General features: G+C 39.8%; 1 protein-coding gene across 1 annotated transcript; it reads left to right on the top strand.

The window, feature by feature from the left end:
• The first annotated feature begins 22 nt into the window (after nt 1-22).
• Nucleotides 23-12,562, top strand: LOC141426911 (uncharacterized). Its single transcript, XM_074086166.1, has 12 exons — nt 23-393; nt 540-1,347; nt 1,846-1,981; nt 2,255-2,404; nt 4,016-4,088; nt 5,834-5,981; nt 7,059-7,254; nt 8,494-8,617; nt 9,642-9,692; nt 10,242-10,306; nt 10,708-10,738; nt 11,542-12,562. Exons 2-12 carry the CDS (start codon nt 718-720, stop codon nt 12,344-12,346), a joined length of 2,409 nt encoding a protein of 802 aa, XP_073942267.1. The 5' UTR covers nt 23-393; nt 540-717; the 3' UTR covers nt 12,347-12,562.
• Nucleotides 12,563-12,693: the final 131 nt, after the last annotated feature.

Below are 12,693 nucleotides of genomic sequence, written 5' to 3' on the forward strand. Positions count from 1 at the left end.
TAAATCACTGATAGTCGCTTGCACCATTGTAATAGGTGTTCTTATTAGTTGAAATTCGGCTATTTTAAAACATCTGTATAAAATTAATAATTATTTTAAAGGTCTTCAACCGCATACGAAAATTAATAATTCTTTTTTTCAATTCAGTTACAACTTTAGACGAAAAGTAGTAAACATAACCTCAACTAACTTTTAAAACAAGCTGTCACTGTCAATGTCAGACAACTTTTTTTAAGATTCGTGATTTCAGGTCTTCAAAAGGAAATAAGTGTATACAGCAGTAAGTCTTCCGAGGTGTTACTAAAACCTCAAAGCACCAGAAATATATAGCACTCTACTTACATATTGTAAGAAGGTTTGAGGCTGCAGTTACTTACTGCTTTTTGATATTCGGTTAGACTTCATTAAGATGTCTATTTAAATTCCACGCGACAAGTGGTTGTAGCAGGAGCAGTGAAATACCATAGGAAATACCAATGAACTTCTGATTATGAGTTATTTATTACAAAAATAACTAACGGTTTTAAATGAATTTGCAGGTGTATCTATCATGAAAAATTCAAATGCTTAAGAGTAAGTATACCTAAGAAGTAATTTTTGATGGGCGGGGAATGGTATTCTATTCAACATCAAAAATACATATTTGTAATCAAATCAACATAGTTTGAGTCACAAACATATTAAGCAATAATTTGAGACAGTCAAATCGATCACGCTATGACAAATTCACCAAATATTCCGAAACGTAATCGTGATGGGATCAGCCGATACAGTGAAGTAATTTATGATCAGTCCAAAACACATGGGTCAAATTTTTTCTTGATGCTGGCGAACAGAATAGCCAAATATGAAAACCGAGGAATTGTGGGAGACAATTCAGACAAGCAAGACAATGAAAATATTTCTGGCCGAAATTCATATACAGCTGATTCTTCAGACGAAGAAACGAAAGAAGTGGAAAGTGATAAGCATGATCATGGGGCATCTTGGAGGAAGTACTTGAAATTTTTTGGTAGAAAAGTTAGAAAACGTTCCAACGCCATTGCCAGAAAATATATCAAACGGGGTAAAAGTTATGCAATGCAACATAGATATATCGGCAGGATTATTAGACGTCACAGATGCGACTACTTCGTATTTAATCTGGCTAATGCGGGGAAGACCAGTAGAACAAAGGGAGGTGGAGACAAAAAAATTGCTTTACTGGAGAGGGAATGGTTCGCGGCACAATATGCGAAGCGTTTTGGCAAGGCCCCCGAAAAGGTCGATGATGTGGTCGTTTTAGAGTCGCTCATGAGGAAGACTAAGTGTAGATACGTCGGTGCTTCGAAATATTTCGCGAATAAGGTTGGTATTTACTGTGGCCAATAATTAGTACTATGTATTCATTGCTTTGGCCGTTAGTTTAAAAACTGGACCAAGGTAGGTACCTTAAAATTGGGCGCGAAAGGTGCATGATAACAAGTGATGAAATCTCAAAATAGTTTTTAGGTAGGTATTTATATTTATCTTTACAACCGTGCCATGTGGTCGTTCGACTTAAAAGTATCTATCGTCGCCCGATCGTAAAAAACGCCAGATCATGAAATTCCTAGGCATATCGTGGTGCACTGCCATTTCATGATAATGCCTAAGAATTGGCCGCCTGGCCGGGCATTACCATGAGGTGCTTAATAAAAAATACGGTAGATCGAAGAGAGCAACGTATACATCGATATTCCTAGTTACATACCGAGCATATCGTAAAGTAGTTGCTGTCTTGGCCGCTAGTCCTTGTCACTTCACAATATATTTTTAGGGTTCCGTAGACAACTAGGAACCCTTATTTAAGTATTTATTCCGTAGATTGTCCAGGATGCTGATCAAGTAGTGACCCTGACGTGGGGTTCAGCTCCTAGGATGATCAAGTGCTTATGCCCGTTGCGGGACTGCATTTGTTTGGGGGATACACTCCTGCCGCCTGACGAAGAAATACCTAGAGGTACCACTAACTAAATATGAGTTGTATGATTCAGGTGTTACTTTTTAGAGGTCCACATGAAGGTACCACTCTATTTTTATTTGTACCTATCTTGCTTTTCAGCAATAAGCCGTCCACCACCGCTATCTATTTCGTGCGCCACATTACCTACAATAATTATGTTAACATGAAGAACCAGCCCTCCTGTTCCACATCAAACAATACACTTATGTCACACAGGTCCAACGTTTCAAACTCTCCACGAATTCAAATAATATTTTCTATTCTTTGCAGGGTCGCTTATATATTATTGTCCATTGATAAGGCAGTTGGTAACGTGGTTTACGCCACGAGGAGAGCCAAAGGGCATGCTGGTCCCTGATCTGATCAATTCAGCCTCGCTCGAACAGAAGCTCTACATCCTCATGAAAGAGAAGAGAATATGTCTGTAATTTTTTTATACTAAGAGCCTACGCTGGCGCGGGTGCACAGAGCGGGCGCACGCCTGCGGCCTGCGGGTGCAGGTAAAATCCGTCGCACGCGACGTGTGCAGTAGCGTTGCTCATACTACAGTTAGTCCGTTTAGTACGACAACAACGTAAGTAGGTTAGGCATATGTTTGGTTGTAATATGAGCAACTATGAAAGTACATCCGTTCGTTTAGTAAGGCGCCCGGTTAGTACGAAATATTACCGGTCCCTTGGCCGTCGTTATAACCGGATTCTACTGAACCTATTTTCTAGTAGGCGTCCACCCGCTCCGTGCAAACCGCGCCCGCATCAGCTGGCGTAGACCCTAAAGCCTACGTCTACATACATTTCACGTCATATTTACACCCCTGCCTGCTCCTGAGTGCCTTTTGAAAGGCGCGGAAGCGGTATAGACAATCACGCTCTACCTTGATCAAGGGCTAGAAGCAGCGCTGCATATGCATTATAATAATTTTATCTACACCCATATAGTAAATCCTCAAATTATGCGTTCAAAAACCATTGGTAATGACCAGCATTACGACATTGGATTCTATTATGAACACGGCTGTATCGTAATGGTCATTACATTACGATACAGAAATCTGTATCGTAATTAGATTTCATACATAATTACGCAGCGACCACGTGCAGCAGCAGGTCGTCGCGCGCGCAGCTCGTGGGGCAGACATACCTACCTAGTTCTCGTTAATGCAGGTAATTCTCAATGGTTCTTGAACACATGATGGAGGATTTGATATATGGATATAGATAAAATATTGTATGCATCTGTACGTAATTGGGCCTTAAAACACTCATGTGACCCTATTATGAAACTCGGCTACGCCTCGTTTCATAAACCCACACTCGTGTTTTAAGAACCCCTATTACGATACAGTTGCATAAAATACTATTACGCTTGTGTGTTGCATAACTAGCGACCCGCTCCGGCTTCGCACGGGTCCTACTTTGATAAAATAAAGCGTACAGCGAATGTAGTGAATAATGTTTTGTCGTCGTTTTTTGTCGGACAAGTTCGTGTTTAAGTTGCTTGCTCAAGTAGCTTATTGAAAAGAAAAAGCTCAGACCTTAGTTGAGAAAGCAAGGTAAAAACGAACTTTATTCAGTCATCATCCATCATCATCCCAGCCTATATACGTCCCACTGCTGGGCACAGGCCTCGTCTCAGAACAAGAGGGCTTGGGCCGGCCTGAGCGCGGGCCCAGTGCGGATTGGGAACTTCACACGCACCATTGATTTGCTTCGCAGGTTTGTGCAGGTTTTTTCACGATGTTTTCTTTCACCGCAAAGCTCTTGGTAAATTTCAAATGTAATTCCGCACATGAATTTCGAAAAAGTCAGAGGTGCGAGCCGGGGGGGTTTGAACACACGAATCTCTGCTTGAGAGGCGATAGGTCAAACCACTAGGCCATTACGGCTTCCTATTCATTATTCCTTTATTCAGTACCTATTAATTATGGTTAAAAACATAAATACACAATTTCGGACAAAATACGATGGTAAAAAATTATTCAATGGATATGTTTGTCCCATGATATTTATTTTCATTTGTTGGTACTTACAGTGGAATCATTTGGCCCTGAGATGTGCCTCTACGGATGTCGGAATTTCTTCTATTGCCACGAGTCTAGTGTTTGGTACCTACCGTGTAGATTAATACTTATACACCGTGCTATTTTTGATTTCCTTTAACTTTAAGCGATATTCTACAAGTCAAATGAAGCTAAGTTCTCCAACCACTGAGTGCCCTGACCTTCGGTAGGTACTACTGTTAAAAAGAGAATTAGAATTAAGATAATTAATTATGCATGGTAAACTCTTGAAAGGGTTCTTAATTTAAGATGCTTTTTTATAGCCTGTAACTTAAATATTTCTAATTTGTACATATTTCGCGCAAAAAGGTAAAAAAAGTGAGTTTTTAGATGTCTCTCTTATTAATGTTACGTTAGTTTCTCGTCAAGTTTGAGAATTTTACAATTTGACCACGGGACACTCACAGCAATCTGGTAACTTTTTTTTTATTCATTCCTTCTATCTATAGGTAAAGTAGCTTCTATCTATAAACCTATAAACTGTGAGCCGCTTATCAAAGTTAACGGAAATCAAGAAAAACACGGTACCTATATTTATTAAAAAAACAGAACTTAGGTAATGCCTTAACATAGATTTAGCTATCCTAGTCTTAGTGTTTACCCGCCGCTTCGCTCGCGTAAAACAATACACGAATCAGTTTTATTTATTGTATTTTTAATTTTATTTATTCCCTTAGAACTTTATACACTCATTTCCTTCCAGCACACACTTTATTTTTGTAGTCGGTAGTTGTGTCCAATAGAAATTAGTAGTTGAGTTTTTAAAATTTAAGGTCCTACGCTAGCTGGCGCGGGTGCACTTCGCGGGCGCACACCTGCGGCACAGTACAAAACGCAGTCGGGTAACAAGGAACAGTATAACGTCTTCATACAAACGGCTGGAAAATTCTCAGCATACCTCGGCAACCATCAGTCGCGAGTGCTCCGCGGTTACTTACGGGGAAATTAATTTTTGTTAAACACCAACCCCCTTATTCATAAAACTTAACAAGCCTATGTTAACTAACAAATGTTTTGTCCCTTTCTAACAAATACAAATGTCGAAGTGACAGATAAGGACAAACGAATTTTAGCGGCATTTTAACTAAAATAGGTTTGATTGTCGTTTATGAATAAGGGGGTAAGTACTTAGTCCATTCCTTCCATAATTTCCTAAAGCTCTAATCCATTCCGTACTTTAATTTCATGTGACATTACCAAATGAAATACATAACTGAAGAGTGACGCAGTTAGTAGAGTAGGCAGCCCTATCGCGCGTTTGTGTACTACCGAGCCGGGGACGCTGCCGAGACGGTATACTGCTCCTTTTGTATACTGCAGGGTTACTACGAAACTCGAAACTCGAAGTTCGTATTGTACCGTCCCTCTCGCTCTCGTATTAAATAGTATAAGTGTCAGAGAGACCGCACGACACGAACTTCGAGTTTCGAGTTTCGTAGTACTTAGCCCTGCTGTCCCTGCGGGCGCGGATGCAGTTAAAATCCGTCGCATGCGACGCGTGCAGTACCACTACCATGAGTTTAGTGACCGCGGCGTACTCGATAGCGACGGCGTAAATTATTTGTAGAGGCGCTGTACAATTCTCCATACAAATAATTTACGCCGTCGGTATCGAGTACGGTCACTGTAATCTCATGGTAGTGGTACAGTTAGCGCTGCTCGTACCATGTATTATTCCATAGGCCTCCGCGTCCACCCGCTCCCTGCAAACCGCGTCAGCTAGCATAGCCCCTAACTAAAGCACCGAATAACACATTTACTGTTATTTACTTTATTTTGTTCAATTAAAGCGTTTCGCGGCTGTACAGAAAGACTCAGTTGAGACAGGCAATCATCGACGGCTCGGAAAGACCTATGAAAGCCGACACTATAATAGATAGGCTGAAGGAAGAAGACCCTAGGATCAGAGAGCCTTCCAAGCTGCCTTCGATCAAGGCGGTAAATACCTTACACTGGCGGCGACTATTTATCTAAGCACACTTATTTATTTATTGAACTATAAACGATTACTTTGCTCACCCGCGACCTTACGAGCTGTCTATGTAATGAACACACCCCGTTATTGTGTTGCAGAATCATTGAAAACGCTAGGGATGGCACTGCACATTTTTTTAAACATGTGCCTTAGGTATAATTTGACGCACCTTTTTTTAATTTATATATTTTAAGTTTAAAACCAAAATTAAACCCTTTTTTCAGCCTCCGTAATTAAAAGAGGTTTTATTCTTTTTTAAACTCCACAATAGGTGGTTGCGTGTCATATAATTCGTTCGCTCAGTAGCTCAGTAGGTAGGATCATGAATTTCCTTTGATCACGATAAATTTTCCCAGTTTAAAAGAGAGCTGATGGCGAAATTAGAAGAAAACTCTTAATATTTTATTCAGACAACTAATGAATGTATACAAATCTGTTAATTTACCTGTAAAAACAACTAACAAAAACGTTTTATATACCAATATGTCACATGTCAAATTGTAAGACTTAGTTTCAAATTGATCTGAAACACGATAACGGGGTATGAATGAATGTGTGTATGTTTACGCAGCTCCTCCACTTCCACACTGCAAAAACACACAAATCACACAAACCCATCTATCACCACCACCACACTACACTGAAATGTTTAGAACTCAATCAGAGTTCATCCTCAGGGCATAACACAACCGTTCACCATGCGCCCAGATTTTAACGGACCAAATCAAACATTTTTAAACTTGTCGTTATAAATTCCCAAGTACCTACTACAATTTTCTTAAAAAAACTAAATTTTACAAACTTTAACTGTAAAATGAGAGGACAATGATCTAGTTCCTGCGCGGGCCCAGTGGAGAACCTTTCACATACTCTGCTTCGCAGGTGTGTAAAGATTTCCTCGCGATATTTTTGTTCCCCAAAAGCTCATGCTAAAGCTGAAAAGCAATTTTGCATTCGAACCCATGACCCTATATGTACACAGGTAGGCCAAAGCACTAAGTATGGTTTGCATGCTACCACAAGTTTTTGTCTTGTTTTAGAAATCTGAAGATCTGCATCCTAAACAGCCGGTGGAAGAGACACCACCACAAAAAGAAGAACCGGTGGAACCGGCAGACAAAGTTGACGGAGAAGAAGAAGAGGAGGAAGAAGAAGAGGAAGAAGAAGAGGAGGAAGAAGAAGAAAAACTAAAGCCACAGGGCGACCGCATTTGCAATTTTAGGGGAAAATGTACAGGTACGAGCACAGAAGTAGGTATGTTAGGAAAAAATAATATTCTCTATGTGCCCGGCTACACGTAGCGACTTGCACGCGCAAACGGCTGGTGCAAAATTAGCGCAAAAACTGTACTTATACGGCGTCCAAAAGCCACTTGTACGGTATACCGTTTTGCCGTCTTAACGCACATGGTTGCTTGTGCAAATTGGAATTTGCGCAAGTATTATTGAGCATGTAGTCGCACCCTATATCCCTTTCAGAACAGGATAATATATATCTTCGTCGCTAGTCCCTTCTCCTTGCTATGCGAAAAAGCACAGGCCTCCTCTCAGAATGAGAGGGCTTGGGCGTAAATCTCACGAGGGCCCAGTGTAGCTTGGGAACACGCACACCATTGAAAATGCTTTGCAGATTTGTGCAGGTTTCCTAAAGGCCACCACGGCTTCAAAATGTTTGAGCGCTCAATATTAAAAAGTTCTACCGAAGTCATTTCTAATGTACAAACGCTTTATTAACAATACCTACTTACAGTACAGTTGGTACAAACAATAAATACAATTAACACATACAATAAGATAAGGATAAGATACGACACGGAAAAATGCATGCAAGCGTTATCTCTATCCATTGCGTGCTGACAAGAAACCACTCCTAAAAAACCAAACCACCACTGCCAAAAATCGCTCGACACTGCCGGTCCCTCGTATCGTTTAACATCATATTCACCAGGAAGCACCCAGCAGTGAACAAAAGCCTCGTCCTTAGAACGCCGCAACTCTCACGATGTCGTCAGTCCACCCAGTGGGAGGCCTGCCAACGCTTTGTCGCAGGACTTTTCTCTCCCAACGGTTATCTGTTCTTCGAACGATGTGGCCCGCCCATTGCCATTTAACTAGCATATTCTTCGACCTATGTCGATGACTTTAGTTTTATTTCTCCTGTCGCGACCATGACCAGGCTGTTAATTGAGACAATTATTTCAAACATGAAACTACCGTGAGACTCACTCATATTAAATATAATGACCCGGATAACTCACGTCTTAAATCGAGTTTAGCTCGACATGTTTCGGGCTAATCCGTAGCCCTTCGTCTTCGGAGCAACGCGACTCGGCTCAGCGGGTGCGCGTGTTGCAGCAGCCGCTGAGTCGCGTTGCTGCGAAGACGAAGGGCTACGTATTAGCGCGAAACATGTCGAGCTAAACTCGATTTAAGACGTGAGTTATCCGGGTCATTATATTTAATACAATTATTTCAGTTTCATCTCAAGTGGAACGCGGCGAAGACGGTGAATTTGAGATTTCGTATCCCTACGAAATAAAATTCCCGAGGACACTGAAAAACCTTTCGGGGACGAAACTGGATGTGTGCTCGATTTACGCGTAAGCAGCGGTGTTATATCATCATCATCATCATATCAGCCGAAGGACGTCCACTGTTGGACATAGGCCTCTCCCATAGAGCTCCAATTGCTTCGGTGGGAAGTGGCCTGCATTAAACCCATCTCTTTCTACCCTCATCTTACACCGTATGATAGAAAGAAATTCTCGAAACGATTGTGATTTCAACTGTGTTAGACAATAAGGCGTCAGGTCATCCGTCCATCTCGTTGGTGGACGTCCTATGCTGCGCTTGCCGATCCACGGTTTCCATTTGAATACTTTTCATCCCCAACGGCCATCTGTGCTCCGTGCTATGTGGTAGGTATATTAAGAATAATTAATAATCTATATAATTAAAAAGGTTCTCTATCGTTTTCCCGAATTTCATATGCCCGATTATATCGTTTTCCAGAATTTTAATTTGCCATAAAGTAATTTATTTCTGAAATAGTAATTTCTTCAGAGTTGATATTAAACTAACCTAACCTAACCTACTGCATTCTATATGATGACATTAAATAAAATCCTGAAAACAGCAAGGTTCTATATATTTTATGGCAAACGTTGGTATATGGCAAGTGAAATTCGGGCAAGTGAAATTCGAGCAAGTAAAGGTAAACGAAATAAAAATGAATCACCGAAATGTATAGAAGCGCATAACTTTCGAATACAGGCACCAAATTGGAGAATTCTTTTTTTTTGTGTTCGTTCAGGACAAGGTTTGTGTGACAACAAAATAAAAAATGAAACGGCGGCGAAGCCGCGGGCAAAATCACGACGACTTTTAATGTTGCTAAAATTACATACCTCCACGTTTCGATCAAATTGCAGCGGCCGTGGTCACGAGTAGACTGAAGCGTAGGGTATCACGTTCTTTAGCCGCGGAGTTTTCGAACTACCCGCACTTTCTCACTTAGACTTACAACACTCACCATATCCGCGATTTATCCGAAGATACATCTCGACGCCCACATTTGCCTATCACCGAGGTACAACTTTTCATTGAAATATTTTCCGTTAACAGAGGCCTGAAAAGCGGTGCAGCGCGTTTGGAAAATATAATACCAATACAATCGTACGTATAAACTATGTTTTTTTACCATGCCTACCGGGGATACCTACAAATTTGTAAATTACCGACCGGGAAAATACAGTCGAGGAAACTAAATCACATACCGGGCGGAACCTTTATGCTACTAATGTCATGTTGATATCCCATACGTGTGCCAAAGAAATTATAGCGAAATTCGGTACGTGATTTTTTTGACTGTACGTAAAGTTCTAGTGGAACGCGAACGAATTTAGGGCCTGCAAGTCAAGTAGTCTTTCATAACTGTTGTTTGTATGTACTGTCAGTAAGTAGAAAATGGCTCAACTCAACTCACTTATAAAGCCGAGTTTAGACTTGCAAGAAAAATCGTGCATGTTCTCTATTGACCACTACAAACTCGTTGGCTTTACGGCCTCTCAATGTAATGCAACTTGCACGATTTTTCTTCCAAGTCTAAATTCGGCTTAAGTCGGGAATGGTCCGATCTAGTTTTTCGTATTTTCAAAAGACCTTTTATATTTTTTTATTATATCTCACAAGAGCTTAACTAATACCATTTTTCTTTCGTTCTAGTATGAAGAGGCGTTGGTACGATAAATGGAAGAAGGAATTCTACTTATCTGTCTTCCATTATCCAGGTTTGTCCTGGAGTTTTGATGTCTTGTACGCTATGCACAGTTGCTGTTTTAGTAAATTACCTAATGATTGTAACCTTGTTCCCCGTACATAATTATCTTACACAACCAGCACTGGTGAGGACCAAATCATTTCCTAAATTAATTAGGTCCTTTATGGCTCTTTGTCGGCTGCTATTGTAGTCGCAAATTACTTACACTCCTCGCTACGCTCGTCGTCGTATCTTATATTCCGGAACCTAAATTAACATTATAAGTGACTAATTGGTCTTATAATATTAATGTAATTACATTACCGAAATCCGATAATAGGAAATATTTGGACCCTTCCAATGCAGGTTATGTAAGATGGTTATGTACGGGAACAAATTTATTTTAACTAAAATTATAACATTTATTTTCAGACAAATGTGCTGAAGTGAGCGAAGAGACAAGGTAAGCAAATTTTCCCATTAAATGTTATTAATAACAATAACACTTGCGTAATTGTAATTAAACTACTTAACGTCAGTAACATGCACCAATACGCGATGCGGCACATTTCATTGAGAGAATACGTCAAATGATCGTTAATCTCAATTTGAACTGACCCTTTACCGCTGAGGCCTTCTCTCAGATAGAGAGGATTTAGGTGTAGTTCTCAAGCAGGCCCATTGCGTATCAGGAATCTAAATCGGCATAAACTGCTTCGCTCGTACACATGTTCAGGTTTCGGTTTACTATTGTTTCGGCGAATAACGTTTGGCAAGCTATTTCGTTTCGCAACTTTCATTTCCCATATGTTTAATATTTCTGACATTATTTCAGGATTTTTATAAAACTAACCTAACCTAACCTAACGAGCTCTACAAGTAGGTCCTGAAATAAATCCTTACAGTTTTAAAGTTTGCGAAATGAAAAGTTGCGAAATGAAACAGGTTTGCCAAACGTTACGTTGCGAAAAGGCAGTACCCGTCAGGTTTCCTCCCGGTATTTTCTTTAAAGGAAGAAGATAAATAAGATAATTTTGAAATGTAATTAATAGCCTAGGCTAATTCACGATCATTTGCTTGAAAAGCCACTCGTCAAACCACCAGGCTGCCACGCCTACAGACACTAAGTCAGTGGTTCTCTATGGGTAATTACCGCCGCATTCAGTTTTCCCAGAAGGTCATACGGGTAACAATATTAAAAAGGTTAGGAACCACTGTCTTAAGTGAAATAGATTCCATAACATTAAACGCACATTATCTTTTTAGGGAAACTCAGACTGACGAGATACTTAAGTCATGTTTAAAAGATACATCGGCTGAAACGAAACCAGACGAAAAAATTGGTCCAACCAGCGGTGATACACCGAAAATAATAAAATGTAGGTGCAATGATTCACCAGAAATACGAAGTAGAACGTCAAACGTAAGCTACGTTGCATCGCATCAATCATTCCATAAAACGATTGAAACACCAAATGGCACGGGAGAACAAATTCTAAAAGTAGCGCCTGGTGCTAAAACCGAACCAACATCTAATTTACCAACAGAGTCAGCACAACCACCAACTACCAATTCAATGCAGAAAGAATTGGCGATAAAAGATTCCTTGACAGTTATAAAAGAACATTCAACTGATAAAACCTCCAAAGATCCAAAAAATTCTTGGACTTCATCATCAGCCCCAAACACTGATACCGCACCAATAAATAAAACAACTGAACGACCAAAAAAAGCTATTTCTTTAGACGAAAAACCAAAGCGTGGAAAAACGGGCTTCTTTTCAAGAAAAAGTAAAACATCTGTGGATATCAAGAAAGAATCTAAGGCTGATGAAGTTAAAAGAACAAAAAAAGAGTCTAAAACGATTAAGAGTGTCTTAAGGACTTCAAATTTGGTAACTAGTAATGCATCGGGTCATAAATTGGAGAAACTATCACGTGAAGAAACAAGCAGGGAGCAAATAATAAAAGAAATTCTATTTGAGCCTCAAACATTGCCGCAGCATATAAAACCGCAGTCGCAAACCTCAATTTTATCTAAAGAAAAAGAATCAAATGCGACAACCCATTGATTCAAAGAAAGAGCTAAATTCAAAAACGACACGATCAGAAAGAAGTGGAAGTTGAAGTAAAGTAGTTCCAAGCGTTGCAGCTGATAAATAACGAAGTATAACTAAATTAAAAATAGTTTCATATTTGTGATAATGTTAAATCAAAATTTAAATTGCGACTTAAATCTAATAGCGGTCCATGTTATGTAGTCATTGAAAAAAAGTAAGGAAAATTTATCTGCGATTATTACTCTCAATAAATAAAATAAAATTTAATAAATATCGCCTTTATTTTCTTCTACATTCAGACTTAGCGTGGTATTATTTGATCTAAGTAGGTTGAGTTTTATGAGTAGCAGTATGGCATA

Source organism: Choristoneura fumiferana, chromosome 3 (assembly GCF_025370935.1).
Source record: "Choristoneura fumiferana chromosome 3, NRCan_CFum_1, whole genome shotgun sequence".
NCBI lineage: Eukaryota > Metazoa > Arthropoda > Insecta > Lepidoptera > Tortricidae > Choristoneura > Choristoneura fumiferana.

Bases quoted from the DNA above. Each gene is read 5' to 3' on its own strand.
- LOC141426911 (XM_074086166.1), top strand. From the start codon at position 718: ATGACAAATTCACCAAATATTCCGAAACGTAATCGTGATGGGATCAGC. The intron at 7,255-8,493 runs GTACGAGCACAG...CAATTATTTCAG, and splicing joins TTTTAGGGGAAAATGTACAG to TTTCATCTCAAGTGGAACGC. The intron at 8,618-9,641 runs GTAAGCAGCGGT...TTCCGTTAACAG, and splicing joins GATGTGTGCTCGATTTACGC to AGGCCTGAAAAGCGGTGCAG.